General features: G+C 32.0%; 2 protein-coding genes across 2 annotated transcripts; both read right to left on the reverse strand.

The window, feature by feature from the left end:
- Positions 1–454: 454 nt before the first annotated feature.
- Positions 455–5,338, reverse strand: LOC105797536 (uncharacterized). The gene is made up of 2 exons (XM_012627495.1): positions 5,290–5,338; positions 455–966 (listed from the first exon to the last, which is right to left on the reverse strand). Exons 1-2 carry the CDS (start codon positions 5,336–5,338, stop codon positions 455–457), a joined length of 561 nt encoding a protein of 186 aa, XP_012482949.1.
- Positions 5,339–14,921: 9,583 nt separating this feature from the next.
- LOC105798646 (beta-1,2-xylosyltransferase XYXT1) lies at positions 14,922–16,683 on the reverse strand. Its single transcript, XM_012628783.2, has 2 exons — positions 16,496–16,683; positions 14,922–16,404 (listed from the first exon to the last, which is right to left on the reverse strand). Exons 1-2 carry the CDS (start codon positions 16,677–16,679, stop codon positions 15,029–15,031), a joined length of 1,560 nt encoding a protein of 519 aa, XP_012484237.1. The 5' UTR covers positions 16,680–16,683; the 3' UTR covers positions 14,922–15,028.
- Positions 16,684–17,386: the final 703 nt, after the last annotated feature.

Raw genomic sequence — 17,386 nt, forward strand, 5'->3', positions numbered from 1 at the left:
GTCACTGACGAAGATGTGTCTTTCACCATCACTTGGCTTTCCATAACTCAGGCAACCCTGCATAAAAACACTAATGTAGGTAGTAGCACCAGAATCTATCCACCAAGTGTTTCTAGGTACTGAAGCTAAAATAATCTTAGAATAGACCAAATTAAGAATTATACCTTTCTTTACACGCCAGACATGATATTTGGTATATTCTTTCTTCATATGTCCAGACTTGTTACAAAAGAAACAACTCTCTGTAGCTTGCTGTTGTTTCTTTTGAGCTGGACCCTAGTAGCTTCATTTTGATGTTTTTTTTCTTGCCTTTATCTTTAGGGGCATTGGCCAAATGAGCATTTTCAGACTTATCACGCTTCAACCTGTCTTTCTCTTGCACACAATGAGAAATGAACTCATTTAGAGTCCATTTCTCCTTTCAAAAATTATAACTAATTTTAAATTGATTGAACTATGCAGGAAGCGATACAAAAACCATAAGAACAAGCAATTCCTCAGAAAGCTCGATCTTAAGTACCTTACGTCTTAAAGCAACATGGAATATCTCCATAATGTACTCCCTCACGTTTTCTTGACCCTTATACTTCATAAACATCAAAAAAGTTAGAAGTGATGTCATCCCAACCTTATCGTTTTTAGCAAAACATTTCTCAATTTCGTTAAGGAAACCCTTGGCCTGAGTAATCTCTTCAAATTCTGTACCCCTAAAGGCTTCTAGAATATTGTGTTTCATTATCATTAGACTCATGCAATATGAATGATCCCACCTCTCAAAATCCCTTTCAACATCAGGGTTGTTTTCCGTAGTGAGAGGTGCAGGTTGTTCTTCCCTTAGTGCAAGGTCTATGTCCCTACAACCAAGCACTATAAGTAAGTGCCTTTTCCATTCCTTAAAATTAGTCTCATTAAGCATGGGTATAGAATTTATATTAGCAGATATTATGGCAGTAGAAGAAGATCTAGCTGAATATAGAACAAATAAAAACAAGTTCACATCAATATTCATAAGAAAACAATAAATTCAAAATAATGGCAAATCCCATCTCAATATACCAAACATAACATTAATATCAAGTCTTAGGACATAATATTAACAGTAAGTGATACTCTTGTTGTAGAAATCAAACACTGATGATAAATTATGTCAAACAATTAATTAATCTTTGGACTAATTTATTGCTCACATAAAATACCTTATAATTGTCACACATTTATCACCACAGATGTCGTTGAAATTCTACCAAATATTAACTTATATTTGGTTCAATTAATAAACGCAAGAATCACAAAAACATATAATAAAAAAATAATCTGTGCCGAGTCCTCCAGGTGCTGAGTCTGCGTCCTAACCTTGTGAGTTATTTGTAGATATGGAGAAAAAAGGGGGGAGTGAGCTTATGAAGTTTAGTGTAAGTCTGATCACAAGAAAATTAGTGTAAATAATAGAAAAAACATGTGAAATAATAGTTCTTTTAAAATAATCACATTTGTATAGCAAGTCACAGTAACAGTTTTATTGATTAACACATCACAATAACATTTCCGCATTCACAGTTTTGTATGCACATGTTTCTGTATGGCAAGAAAATTTTAGTATATAAAAAAATAGGTCTTACCTAAACTCTGCTACACACTTCACTAGGAGTTCCCCTGAACTCAAACATCCTTATACACCGGGTTGTGGTTTAACCACCACTAGGTTGCAGATAAACTGCCACTGGGTTGTGGGTGCACAACATATTTGCAGATAAAAACTGTCATTGGGCTGTAGATGTATAGCAAATTCACAGATAAACTGCCACTGGGTTGTGGATGCACAAAATATTTATAGATAAAAGCTGCCAGTAGGTTGTGGGTGCACAACATATTTATAGATAAACTATCACTGGGTTGTGAATGCTCATCAAATTTGCATATAAATTGCCACTCTTCCTCCGTACATATCGTCCCACCCCATGCGATGCAATATGTTATGCTTTGTAATAGAAAAATTCAATATTAGCAGTAGACATGCTTAACATGTACTCAATTCATCACTAATAGTAGACATGTTTAACATGTACTCAATTCATCACTAATAGTAAACATGCTTAACATGTACTCAATAGGGCGGTAACAATATTATCACTAGCAGTTTATTAGTTTCACTTTGACAGAAGGAATGTAATATTTACATACCATGCGATGTAACAATAGCACTTTAGGAATTAAATCATATATTCTAGAAATAACACAATATCAGGGAATTAATTAAGCGAATAGAAACTCTAAAAACAATTCAATGAATATACAATGAGTAAACTGCACATAACATAAATTTTTGGGCAAAATTGTAAAAAAGAGGTCACACGGCCGTGTGGCCAAGCTGTGTGAGAAGCTATAGGCCATGTGGAAGGGTTACACAGCCGTGTGGAAGAGCTGTAGCTGTGTGATTCACGAACTAACCTAGGTTTTACAGAGGCACATGATTGTGTGGTGGTTATGTGGTTTACATGCAATATCAAAGATCGTGTGGCCCTAATCCTATGCACAACCACCATCTATTTTATTGGGAAAAGACACTTTTCACTGGGATTTCAATCGACATTCCTCTCACCTGATTCTGGTTTGACTCACCTAAATCCGGACCTTCAAACCAAACATATACACAATTAATGATTGACGTCAAGATTGGTGAGATTTGCAAAAGATTTATCAAGATTTTAAATAGATCAATTCATCGAATTAAAGATTAAGGCTTGGAGATTCGTAGGACGAAGTTACTAATCGAATCATAGGAACGAAGTGACTTACTATTTCTCGGCAAGAATAGGGATGTTATTGATGGAAATTATTAAACCAGTAGAAGAATGATTGAATAAGGAATGATTTTGATTCGGGTAAGAAAAATAGTGAACAATAAAAAGATGAAAGATATGATGCAAGGAAGAGGAAAGAAAAGAAAAATGAGAAGAAATAGAGAGAAGAAGGCAAAATTCTAATAGGAATTGTAAAGTAACAAAATGCCAAGTCTAATTAGGAAATGTTGGTTACATACCTAGTGTTTGGAAACCTTAGGGGAGGCATGGTAAATATCCTAATTCTACCAAAATTAAAAAAGAAATGGAAGGGAAGGGAAGAGAGTGGATCGAACTTAGGTCGATGGGGGGAAATATTAGCACTTTAACCTTTAGGACTAAAGCCTATTTATTGTTTAATCTCTATTCCCAACCATATATATTTTGGTGTGGCTTTTATCCTAGGTTGCTGAAAATTGAAGGAAAGGAAATGAGAGAAAAAAAGCTCGAACATAGATCTCTAGGGAGGACTCCCTAACACTTAGCCATTAAGCTTAATTCATTCATTGTCTATGCATTACTATTAACCCCCTATATTTTGGGGCATGAAAACTCTCCCCTCCTTAAATAAATTTCATCCTTGAAATTTATATAGTTCAAACAAATAAGGATACTATTAACGAAATGTCTCTTTCGGTTCCCATGTGGGTTCCTCAGTGTTATGGCTCCTTCATAGAACTATAACAAGCGGGGTCCATTTCCTTCTCAGAACCTTTACTTCACGATCTATAATTTGTATGGATTCCTTCTCAAAGGACAAATTTGGTCTCCCCTTAATCTCTTCTATTGGTACAATATGAGAAGGATCGGATCAGTATCGTCTCAACATAGAGACATGGAAGATGTCATGGATACGGTCCAGTTCAGGAGGCAAGTCTAATTGGTATGCCACTAGACTGACTCTCTTGAAGATTTTGTAAGGTCTGATGAACTTAGGACTTAGCTTGCCTTTTTTTTCGAACCTCAACACTTTCTGCCATGGACACACTTTCAGGAAGACTTGATCTTCGATATAGTATTCTATATCCTTCCCTTTTGAGGTCTGCATACGAATTATACCTATCCATATCCACTTTCAATCTATCCTGAACTAATATAAATTTCCCCTTAGACTTTTCTACCACTTCGGGACCTAAAATTTTCTTTTTACCCAGTTTCGTCCAACATAGTGATGTTCGGAACTTATGACCATACAAGGTTTCATAGGATGCCATTTGTATACTTGATTGAAAGCTATTATTATAGACAAATTCAGCTAGGGGCAATTGTTCTTCCCAACTACCTCGAAATTTGATAATACAGCCCCTTAGCATATCGTCTAAAATTTGATAACCCGCTCGGATTGTCCACCGGTTTGTGGATGGAAGACAATACTAAAATCCAAACGAGTACCCAATGCCTCATATAGCTTTTTCACAAATCGAGATGTAAAATAGAGATCTCGATTTAAAATAATTGATACGGGTAATCAATGCAATCTTACAATCTTCGAAATACATAACTTAGCTAGCTTTTGTAAAGAGTAATATGTATGGACAAGTAAGAAATGAATTGACTTAGTTAATCGGTCTACTATCACCCATATTGAATCTTTCTTACTGGATGTTAAAGGTAACCCACAAACAAATTCCATTGTTATACGCTCCCACTTCCATTGAGATATTTTAATCGGTTGTAGCAACCCAAAAGAAAACTAGTGTTTTGCTTTCACTTGCTGACACGTTAGACACTTGACTACAAAATCCATTACTTTTTGTTTTAGTTTGGGCCACCAGTGTTGGAAAAATTAGGTTTAGAAAAACGCAGCGAAAGATAAGTTTAGGGAAAGAAATTTTACCATTTCGATTCGTCTAGGATGAACGCTTTGACTGAGTAGTCTTCTCCGCTATCCTTAAGTTCACGTCTGCTGAGTGTGGGATCACTTCGAATTAGAAAATTTTCCATAAAATTATCAATGGGGCAATTTCAAAATTTCTCTAAACTTTTGGATCAAGTTGTAAATAAAAAATATCTCTAAAAATCTTCTAAAATAATTTCTTCTCAGAATTTTCTCTCTACAACTTTCTCTTGAATTCAAGTGTATGAAAAATAATGACTCATGGCTCTCTTTAAAGAGGGAGAGTTTAAAGAGTTCAATGATGATTAAACTTAATCACTTTAATATTCAATTAATATAATACTTATTAAGATAAATATTAGATTAAATTTAATATTAAATCTTATAAAATTAATAATATTTATCTACAAGATAAATATTTAATTTAATTTAATATTAAGATAATCACTTTAATATTAAATTAATAAAGTACTCATATTATAAGTATTAAATTTAATTTGATATTAAAACTATTAAAATAATGTTATTTTTGGAATAGTTAAATTGAAATAAAATTATCTAGTAGAGTCCCAATAGGAGTGTGATTCCTCCATTGCTCAATAGCCGAAGTACCACTCGCCGGCGACCGGAATGTTACCGTCGTTGTCGTCAGCACTGTCATGTTCGATGGTGCCAACGCAAGTGCGACACCCCGAGCCGGTTCGATTCGGGCTAGTGACAGCCCAACCAGTCCGGTCCTGGCATCGATTGGATCGTCGGTCTAAGTTCACATACTAGGCTTGATTCGACTAATTTTTAGATCTCAGTCTCAATTTTGGGTTCTTGGGCCCAATTCTCGTTCTAAACTCTAATTTTCATGTTCAATTACCCATTAGACCAATTGTCTGACTTGAAAAATAATTTTCAAAAATATCATATTAATTTTAATTAATTTGATTAATTTAATTTTACTTGATCAAAATTAATTTTTCCAAAAATCATTTAGATTTTCCAAATTAATTTTTTAAGAAGATTCTTTAATCAAATTCTTTAATCAAATCCTCTATTTGAACAATTCTCACGACCTCCTAATTTAATTCCATATCGAATAAATCGACTAAATTAAATTATTTCCAAAGTCGTCGAATTTTCTTCTGATCCAAATGCAGTCTGATCAAGATTTTGTTGAGCTAGCGGAGGGACCAATCAAACATATACAATTAAGCTCGATTAATTACAATTATGTCCAGAAACATCGTTCTGATAATTTTCAATTTACTTAATCATGGAGTCAGTCCACAAGTACCATGATTGAAAACTTATTATGGTATACTCTTTATAAGAGTAATTCAACCAACTGCTTTGTCCAATGATCTCGTCATGTGTGTGTTATCCTCATATGATATCCTTGATTCCTTTGAGTTGCACTCAATATAATCCTATTTTATCTCATTGTCACCATTGTGTCTTCTTAATGATTAATATGACCACTGTTAACAAATGACTATGATAAATTGCTCGTTCGAGAATAAGCAACTTGTGGTTATGTTCCATATTTATCAATTCACACAATGTCAATGAGAGGATATCGTCAACTCTTTAATCGAGCTATGAATTCCATTGTTGATAGTAAAGCCATGTCATACATAATTCATGTACCCAACATACTGGTTATGGGCTCGATCATCTTTAGAGCATAAGCCCTCACTTATATCAAAGCACATGAGCTACATACGCATGGTCAGTGACTAACTCAGGATTTAGGTTAATCACATCATGAACTTCATAAGTGAATTAATTCACAAACGAATTCAAAATTAATTTATCTTGGGTCCAGTCCAATGTATCATTCTTCCAATGAATACATCTATGTCTCTACCCGTGGAGTCAATTGCTCCGACAGCCAAGACTAGCCATCTCCCCAACTAGAATTTTAGATGACATAATAATCCTTCTAAGTATTTGAATCAAATGCTCACTTTGATTATTTTACGAGATTACAAACTCGTTTAGATTATCTACTAAAGTAACTTGTCTTTCTCACAATGTAAATGTTCTTACAGTGCCACTTATCATCAGTTTGAACTTAAACAATCAATAAACTAATATTTTCTTGTCACAATTTCTCTATGCATGCAAAACATGAAACAAAAAAAAAACATAAAAGACATAATAGTGAAATGTGAAATAAGTTTTTTTTATTTATTCATCGTTCAAATACATAGAAAATAATTGCACCATGTTTGGTTAGCATGAATAACCAAACGATTCTTAGTTGATTCAGTGATAAATAGTTGTTCATTAGTTTGGTTCATCGGATCCTTTATTCGATGAAATCTCATTCATCTCCTATTCCACCTTCTCCCATAAAGGCCATTCCCCACCAAGCCCAAATAATAGCACTACATAGCCTTCACTAAATAAAGAAAAAAACATAACCTCTTATTCTTGTCGTTTACCACTCTCCTTCAGCAAACACCTCAAGCCACCATATCCCCAGCCTTGTCTCCTCGTTCTCATTCGGTTATTTTCATCTTACGATGAGCATTGAAAAATATCTCGACATTGTATAAAGCTTCCCTAAAGTTGAGATGAGTAAGGTTATTATTACCCTCAATCTCACTTCCATTGTGAGAATTTCATCTCTTTGCTTTTCTGCTTGTATTTTGCTAGTAGGGAGCTATGAAAAAAAATAAGTTTTCAAAAAATAATTTGGTCGATTGGTTGATCTGATTGTTTTAGGTCAATTTAGGGTTAAAAGTATAGGCTTGTTTTTTAATTGCATTTGGTTTTTATGGGCATTTATGTTTATTGCAATGGATTTTAGATTGCTTGTCTTAATAGTAAGGGATTTCAATTTCAGATTGAGATTTGCTGTTTGTGGTAAATAGGTAGTTAGGGTTTTGGATTTTGAGTTGTGAATCAGTTATAGAGTTTTTAAGCAAGAAAAAGAAAAAAATATAGAGACAAGAGAGATGAGAAAATCGTTCAAGGATTCTCTCAAGGCTTTTGAAGCTGATATTCATTTCACCAATACCCTATAATTTCTTCTTTCTTTTTCTCTTCCTTGATTTTCTATAGATGAGCATGGCAAGTACTGATTTATCATGATTTTTTTCTTTTTATTTGTAGATAGCTAGGGATTTCAATTTCAAGTTGGGATTTGTTGGGATTGTATCTGCAAAGACTACAATTTCTTCTATTCTCTAATTGCTCTATTAGTGCATTAGTGATTTCTCTTTGGATTCTTCTGTTGATTTAGGCTTTCCTTTTTTTTTTTGGCAAGTTTAATTTTTTTGTTTTGGTTTATTTGTTTGTTTTGGGTTTGAAGTTAAATTTTAATAGTAGTGAAGTTCATTACTTTGCTGCTTGAATTTGCTTGTTTGCATATTTGGTAGAACGTAAAATGTTTGATCATTTGCCTTAATGAAAATTGAACATTATTTAACTAGGTAATTTTTATATTCATGTTAAACCAAATTTCTTTTTTAATTAATCTCAATTTTCTAAAATTTGAATATTTGATCATTAGTTTCTGGTTAAGTAAAGCCTTCTCTTTTGGAAAATAAAAGTTTTAGTTTCCTATTTGTGTTGTTTATGTTACTCTGCCTTATGCTATAAATTTTTTTAGTAGTTATAAATTAGAAGATTTAAAACCATAGTGGCATTGCTTGAAAGGGTTCAACACTTGAGGCTTTATAAGATGCTTAATTCACACTTCATGCAAGCATTTTCTTTTTTTCTTGTTATGTTGCGGATAATGGAACGGATAGGAAATGTGGTCATTGGCATACAATAATTTTATATGCAATTATAGATATTGGGATTCAAATCTGAGATCTACTGCCCTATGCATGATTTGAGATTGTCCAATTCTAAGATAGGAGAATAGGTGGAAATCTTGGGTTTTACAGTATGAGATTTAACTGTGGTCAATCACACATCTTTCAACTATATTGTTTGCATAATATGAGTTATATACATACACATACTCACAAAAGAGATCATAGTGTAAGATAAGAGATAACATATACAAGGATTCAAACTTGAGATCTGTTGAATGTCATAATGTAAAACATGAATCAATTAAGTTAGAACACCGAATTTCACAATAAGATATTTAACTGCAATTCTTGATTATGCACCTCTCAACTCTTTGCTATGCATATTATTACTTATAAGCAACCTTTGCTTGACTTTGTTCCAAATTTTTGCAACAAATCCATTGGTAACTTCCTTTGTTCTCATGTTTCTTGCATTTATATTAGTGGTTGCGCATGTTAAGTGTGAATGCATATAGCAACATAAACAATATATTCCAATATACCGATTTTTTATATGCAATAATGGAATGGATAGGAAATGTAGTCATTGGCATACAACATAATAGAAGGTTAATTTGTTGATGTTATTTCATGTATCTAGTTTATGAAACTTTGGTGTTGTTTGTATTGTCTTTATGTATTGTATTGGACTTTTTGAATCACAACTTTAATTTTTTTTCTTTTGATTCATCATGTTTCATAATTTTATAAAGTGTCTACCTTCTGATTCATAATATCTAACCTAATTTTAATTTGCATTTGTTCTTAAGATAGTTATGTCAGACTTTTCACAATCAAATGCAACTTTTTCCCAAAATTCTCGAGGAACCTAAAGGAAATGGGTTCTAGAAGAAACTGCTGTGTTGGTTGCATGTATGGTCGACTTGCAATGTTAGAACTTTTAACGTAGATATGAGATTCAAGGCTGATTATTTAAATGAGCTGGAAAGAATGTTAGAAAAAGTTTGACCTCATGCTATGTTGAAGGCTAAACCTAATCTTGAATCGAGGATTAGGAAATTGAAAAAGGACTGGGCAATAGTTTAAGACATGCTCAGAGGAAAAGAAAATAGCGACTTTGGTTGGGACGGGCATTGACAGATGGTTGTTGCTAAAGATGCTGGGTGGAACTCATATATAAGTGTAAGAATTATTTCATGTATTTATTATCTTGTTTTTACCAAACTTATATCTAATGTGGATTCTTTTTTTTATAGAGTTATAAAGAAACTAGTCAATTCAGACATCGCAATTTTCGTTATTATGACCAAATTTCTTTCATATACGCAAAAGATCGAGCCATTGGGAAAGATGCTCAAACAACTACTGATGTTGTTGAAGAAATAGATGTTGAGGATGTATCTAATATAAAGAATCCTGAAGAAGGAAACATTTACCATGGATGTGAAGATGATGTTTCCTTGGATGAGATGGATGTCTCGGCTACACAATCGCAACTGTTGAAGCCAAACCAAGATGATTCCACATTTTCAAAGAAAAAAAAAAGATTTCTGATGTAAGTGAATAATTTTATTCTACTTCACTTACTGATGTCTCGGCCACATACGGACTGTGGGCCTTGAATTAAGTAGGAGCGTTGCCTTCGAAGTGCTAATTCAAGAGAAGTCAGAAATCCTCATTCAAGAAAGTGCCCAAAAATTATATTTTGCTCTAGGTGAAGGAGAAGGGTTATCTGAGGATGAACACTTTCTTGCGTTAAGCAAGATTTCAGACTATCCAATGCAAATGCTTGTTTTCTTAAGTTTACCTTCTTCTGTGTGATTGAAATGGGTTAGAAGATTCATTTCTACCCATTAAAAATCAAGGTTGTGTTAGTGATGTTTTGGTAACTTTTTGTATATGTAATATTTGGATGATATAATGACATGATAGAATCCCACAAACTGTTGTAACTTTTTATTAATGTATGAACATTATGTTTGGATGTAAAATATAATTCTCAAGTTATTTATTACTTCATTATTTTACTTTTTAGTTTAGAGGATAATTACATTATTTGTTTCGCTAATGATATTCTAGCACATTAAATATGCATTAGAATTTAAAATAATAAAGGAGGCTATTTATTATTTTTATAATATTATATATTATTTTATTAATTTATATTTTAATAATAATTATATTAAGAATGTTATTAATTATATATTTTTTATTTTTATTAAATTATATTTAATAATAATTATATTAAAATAGGATTAAATTATTTAATTTTATTTTTATTAAATTACATTTAATAATAATCCTATTAAAATTTAATAACAATAAAAATAACAATAATCATCTACCTAAAAAAATTCTGCTAAGGGTACTCTGGTCATTTCAGCTTTTTTCCTTATGCTATTACAAAATCTACTCCATTCAACCAAACACAAGAATACTATTAAAGTTCTATTCCATTCTGTTCAACCAAATAGTTGAATTACTGATTACAATTTTATTCCATTACAACTGTATTTCAGTACAGCTCTTTCCAGTACAGTGAACCAAACATAGTGTTACATTTTTACTACAATATGGGCACATTTCTCACCAGTTAGAACAAAAAAAAATTGAAACCCTATATATTTAAAAAAATTTCAAACCAAAATAATAATAATAAACGATACATTAGTATGATAAATTTGAATCATTAATTAATTTATTTATGTCCCCAAAATTATTATTTTAAAAATTTTAAATTTCTTTATATATTCTTGAGATTTTTTTAAAATTATTATAAATTTTTAAAAAAATTGGAATTTTTATAAATAATTTAAATTTAATTTTTTTTTGTAATTTTTGTTGAGAGAGAGACCAATTTGCTCATTTTCAAAATTGATAGGGACCAAAGGAATATTTACACCAATTTTTTATTCGAATTATTCAAATTATTTGAGTTATTCGAATTGTAAAATTCAACTCGACTCGAACTCGGATTACTTATTCGAGTTGACTCGAATAACTTGATCCAATTAACTCGAAATTTGAAAAAAAAAATTCGATTTTTCGAATCGAATAAAGCTATTCTCACCCTTAATAATTATTATTTAATACACTAGAGGTGGAGTTTTTTAACTTCGCAAGTGAGGTTAAGATGCCTCCATGAGTCTCATTTATTTAATTTTTATTTTTTTTAAAATATTAACATGTGGCGGTATCTTAGCCCCGCTTGTGGAGTTTAATTTTTTTTTTACAATCAATGTACCAAATAATTATTCTTTATTAAATTAATTGAAGGAAAAACATTTGATTCACTATCATTAATTTAAAAATTCCACAAGTAAGGTTGGAGTGATAACAAATATATATAAAGTATGGTAAAGAACTTTTAAAAATAAATATATAAAAGAAACGAGACGTGTGACAAATTTGTACCTCCGCTTATGAAGTTAAAAATGTGTAATGCTAGTATATCAAATACTCACTCTTAATTGAAATAAAATGAAATATACTAATGAGAATATAATCTATTTTTCATCATATTATAAAATTAACATTTAAAAATAATTATAATATTTAATTTAGAATTATTAGCTTAAAAAAATTGAAATAAAATAGAAGCTGTGATAATTGTACATTTAAAAATAACTATAATTGTAACGCCCCAAAACTTAACTGTTTGATTGTTGATTTTTATTGTAATTAAATCTTTGTGTTTGTGGCTATGTGCTTTTTGTATGTGTTTGAGGTTAAGGGTTTGAGTCGTGCCTTTATAAAGCTTTGCTATTTTATTTAAAAATTAGTTTCACGTTTGTTTCTCTTCTTCAGTTTCTTTCTTTTCCTTTCTTTCCTTTATTTTACTTCCTTGTTCTTTTTCTTTTTGCTTGTTTTCGTAACTATTACAGGTCGAATTGAGAATTCTAGTTTGTCGTTGCATCGATCGAGAGGTAAATTCGTAAGTTTTGTCGTTGAAATTTTGTTAACTCTCGTTGTTATTCGTTTCTGTCAAATGTGGATTTTCTGATTATTTTGCCCGAATTCCTTGTCTATGTGTTCGATTATTGTTCGTTAGGAGAAGATCTTGTGGATAACATTTTTCTCAATGCCCGCAACTCGTGATTTGGTTGTCCTGTGCGAAGGCTTTGAGAGTCTCAGGATTGCCCTTGCACCGATGCTGCGTCAAGTGGGTACCAAAAACCCCTTCTTCTTTGAGTTTTATTCGTTGAAAAACGGGACTGTCGACGCCACACGGCCGTGTGTGGGAATGTTTAATGCAGGTTTCACATGAGCCAATGACATAGGCATGTGTGCAGATCGTGTGGAATCATAAGGGCCAGCTATCTAGACCGTGTGAAACCACACGGGCGTATGGACCAATGTTTGGAATTTTCCCCTCGGACCACAAGCGTCGTTTGAAATTAATGCAGTCCTTTTGTGGGGTCCGTATGAACTGAGTTAAACTGTATAAACTGTCATTCTGTGATCTGAGACTGAGTGCTGAAAATTTGTGTGCGTATTGCGTATGGAAATTGATAATGATATTGATTTATTCTGTACGAGTATGAATTGTATATGAATGGTCGCATAGGCCTCTATATTAATTGTTATTTGAATTTGCATCTACATTGGGTGGGAACTGATTATAGGAGGAAGTATTCTATTCTGAAACAGTGGCTAAACCACTAGTATCTGTAATCTAATATGGCAATTAGTTTGCAATTACTGAAACGTGTCATACAAACACTATGTGGTAGTAGGGCTGGATGAGTAATAAATACTCAATTTAGTGTGTGGGGTTGGTCGAAGCTGGTGTGTAGTGGATGAGAGTAGGAAAATTGCATCTGTTCTATATCTGACAATGATTCAATTCATTAGTTGTGTGATCTAACCTGATTTGTTAAATTGAACGAATTGTCTCTAAATCTGACTCACCTTCTGAATTTGGAAACCAACTGGGTTACTCATAACTCTATTCGAATGCATAATTAGTCCCTTTATTGGAGTATTAATTCATTTTATTTGTTGAATGAGTTATAGGTAATCCACAGACTTGAGCAGGCCGGCGGATCAGGAGCTCGGTCATGCTGTTTTATCACGTTTAGTATTATTAGTTAGTTTCCGTATTTTCAACTTTGTAATATGTTAAACTTTGAATTGCATTTTATGTTTTCTTTTAAATCCTTTGTGACTCTGAAGATTTTAAAAGCTAAGTTTTGAAAGTTATGTTGAGAAATGTTTAATGGGACTCTCCAGACTTGGCCTTGTCGTCTAGGCTAGGTATGAGGTGTTACAATAATTTAATATAAATTGTGATAATTATAAAATTAAAATAATTAAAATTAAAATTACAATTATTAGTTTAAAAAAGTTGTGCTAATTTTAAAATAGAGTTATTATTTAAATAAAAGTCTAAGCATAAAATATACAAAAAAAAAAGTTGTGATAATTATAATTATAATTTACAATTATTAATTTAAAAATTGTGCCAATATTATTGATATAAAATAGAATTATTATTTTAATATAATTCTAAGCATTTTAATTATCACTTAATTAATGTTTGAGTTAATTATGTGAATTAGTTATTATTTTAAATTATGTTACTTTACATTAATTACATAAAATAAAATTATATGGTTGGTTGAATATGTTAAAATGGTTTAATTATTATTTAAAAGTTTCTATTATAGTATTTGGATTGATAAATTAATATATTTTAATTATATTCAATAATTCAAATAAAATATTATTTTAGGTTAATTATTATAATATTTAAAATTAATTAAATATGAAATAAGCTAGTTAATTAATAAAACACAAGAAACATAAAATTCCATCAACTGGTATCATTAAATATTCCAAATTCGTAGTTTTGTAAGAATGGGACGTTTCAACAATGTCTTATTTTTGTTGGAAAACATGTATGATATGGTTGTTGATTCAACAATATATTTGTTTATAGTTATAAAATCATGCTAAACAGATATTAATAAGATTTTGGAATATATTTCAATATATAAAACATGTTTGAAATTGATTGGTTGGGGAGCAAGTGGTTGTGACATGTATTTCTTCTTCATTCTAATGCACTTACCTAATTAATGTCTAATAACAGCATTATTTCATGGATTTCATCTTCTCAATCCACATTAGTTTTTCTTTTATATTATTTCAACAACATATGTTATCATTTATTTATTCCATCAAATTTGGTAAAAGTCTTGCACAAAACCTCGATTTAATATATGCTTTTCACTTTCCTTTTCTATTATTTTTAGTTAATATTTGAGTTTGCTCTTTAAACTTGATAAATGTTTACAACTTGATTCATTAACACATTTAGTTCTGAACAGTAAAATAGTTTATTGATTTAATCTTATTTTTGAATAATTCAACAAATATAACGCTGAAATTCATCTTATTATGTTTGGGTGGATTTTTTTGGACGACACTTTTCTTTTGATTAGTATTCTTTAATATCGTAATCCTTTTTCTGGGGCCTTTTATTAATATAAAATCTTTATTGGCTTACCAAGAAATTTCTTTAATAACAAATTGAAATATACATACTTGAGAAAAGAAAAGGTAACCAACAAGAAGAACAAAATTTACTGATGTAAGAGCTCAAGTGCTCTTAACAAAGTGGCTCTAAACCTATCCACATCAAGGTTCACATTCTGTTTCTGCAAATATATGGACTTGAATTCATACCAACCCCGTTTCTGTACGGCATAGGGATCGTTCAATACCTCATGATCCGGTGGATATTGTTGTATCAAGCTACTCTCCTCCGTTTTAATTTTATATCCAATGTATCTTAGGTTCATGTCCTTGGATGGCTCTCCGAAGTCGGTTTTGGCCAACCATTCGAACCCTCCGATAGGAATAACTTGTATCAAAATTGCATTCTCAGGGAGAAAAACCATGTTGGTCAACCCAGCTCCATGGACTCCCATCATTACGTCACACGAATTCACCATTTCTGCAACTCTTGCTACGTGCGAATCCACCTCCGTTACCACTACTTCGTAGCCTAACCTTGTTGCCATCCCAGAAATGGCGTTGGTATTTGTAAATGCTCGAGTACTCTTTCTTGAAACAATGAGAAGCCTAGGCCTTTTCTTCCCACCATTATCCTTCATGTTGATGGCGTTTTCTTTTTTCAAGGAATAAGCACTTCTCAAAAACTGCCTGAACTCTTTCATGGAATAAGGTGATTTTGATGGATCAATCTTCAGCTCTTTAGGATAACGCTTTAGGCCAACTATCACACTTGTGAAACAATGAACGTTTACTTCTTTATCAATGTCGAACAACTCATATCTAGAAAGCTTCTGTAGTATATTTCGGAACTTTTCAATCCACCATGGATTTTTATCAGTAATGAGAAACTTCACTTCTCCATCAAACTGTCGAGAAGTTAAATATAGAGGAAGCACGATGTCGGTGTAGTCATGGAAATTGTTTCCTGCATATCCTCCGGTGGAGAAAATGATGGCTGGAACATTATGCCTTTGATCGCATTGAGGTGCTTCTTCATAGGCATCGACACCTGATTTTATAGACCATTTGGTTATACGTTTAAATGCCTCTTCGTCTCCTCTTCGAGCATAAGGGCCGATAACCCACGAGCTATTTGCTACCATGGTATCAACAGCCATGAAAACTGTAGAAGATTTTCCATCAACTCTTATATCTCCATTCATCTCACAAAATTGTGTGCTTTCTTCTACATGGCAAACTGTCTTCATCTCTTTTTGCTGACTGCTGTTTTTATTATTGATCACCGTGGTGCCATTGCTTTTTGTTTCGTTAGTGCCGGTTGTATCACTTTCCTCCACCATTTCAATCTCAGAACTGCTTGTTTCGGTCACAATTGTTGTCATGGAACTGCTTATATCACCACCCCTTAGCTTCTCAGAGCTGAATGAATCCATAATCCGTAACATGTTGAGACCAACATCCATTGACATCCTCATATTTACTGCAATAAAACAAACATGCTACATCAACTAAATAACCTAAAAAAGATTAAAAAACTAACGTAGAGAAATCAGAACAAATGGACTACTTACGAACTGGAAGAGGACCCAAATAAGGCTTGAAGACAATGCAGAAGCTCAATGCAATGAGCAAACAACCAAGAAATGCTCCATATCCTAACTTCTTTTGGTCATAGCGGCTAAAGCTTCTAGCAAAAATGGTCTCATACGTTATTTTCTCACCCATTTCTTTTCCTTTGAATAAAACTACATGCATTCAACTTAAGTTGATATAATTGTCATTTATATATATGAAAATGCAAGGAAATGAAGATTATAGTTTTAAATTTGAAATGTCGGAACACTTTCGTTGCAGTAGCCTGTGACATTTCAACAAACAGGGAATCAATGGGAGGGTTTTGGGATACTCTATATTTTGCGTAGGACAATTGGAGGAAGTTAGGAAGGGTTTATCTTTGAATTATTGGTGCCCACGATTTTGTTTATAGTTGATCTTGTGGGTTTTCTAAATTCAAGGGAGGGTTTTGACAAGGACTTTTGCGGTTGACTGTTGGGACAAACACTACATATATATGATTGGGTTGTTGAGTTTTTGTGAAAGAATAGCCGGCTTTTGAATCCACCATTGATAGGTATCAACCAACCTAGAGGCTTTTCTTTCTTTTTCTTAATCAAAGGAATTTTATTAGAAAATAAAGTAGAACCCTCTTGGTACATCAACAACCCGTCCATGCTAAAATTTATATTCTAAAATAGTGAATTATTTATAAATATATATAATCCTCTTTCATATTTATAAAAATAAAGAAAGATCACAATGTGAATTATCCATATTCTCAAATTTATTGATTATGTATTCAAAATATTTGTACTGGAAACATGTATACTGAATGAAACAAATTTGATGGGTAAAAAGAAATTTGTTCAGAAAAGTGGACGACTCTTTAGATATGCAGCGTGAGT

Source organism: Gossypium raimondii, chromosome 9, assembly GCF_025698545.1.
Source record: "Gossypium raimondii isolate GPD5lz chromosome 9, ASM2569854v1, whole genome shotgun sequence".
Taxonomy (NCBI): Eukaryota; Viridiplantae; Streptophyta; class Magnoliopsida; order Malvales; family Malvaceae; genus Gossypium; species Gossypium raimondii.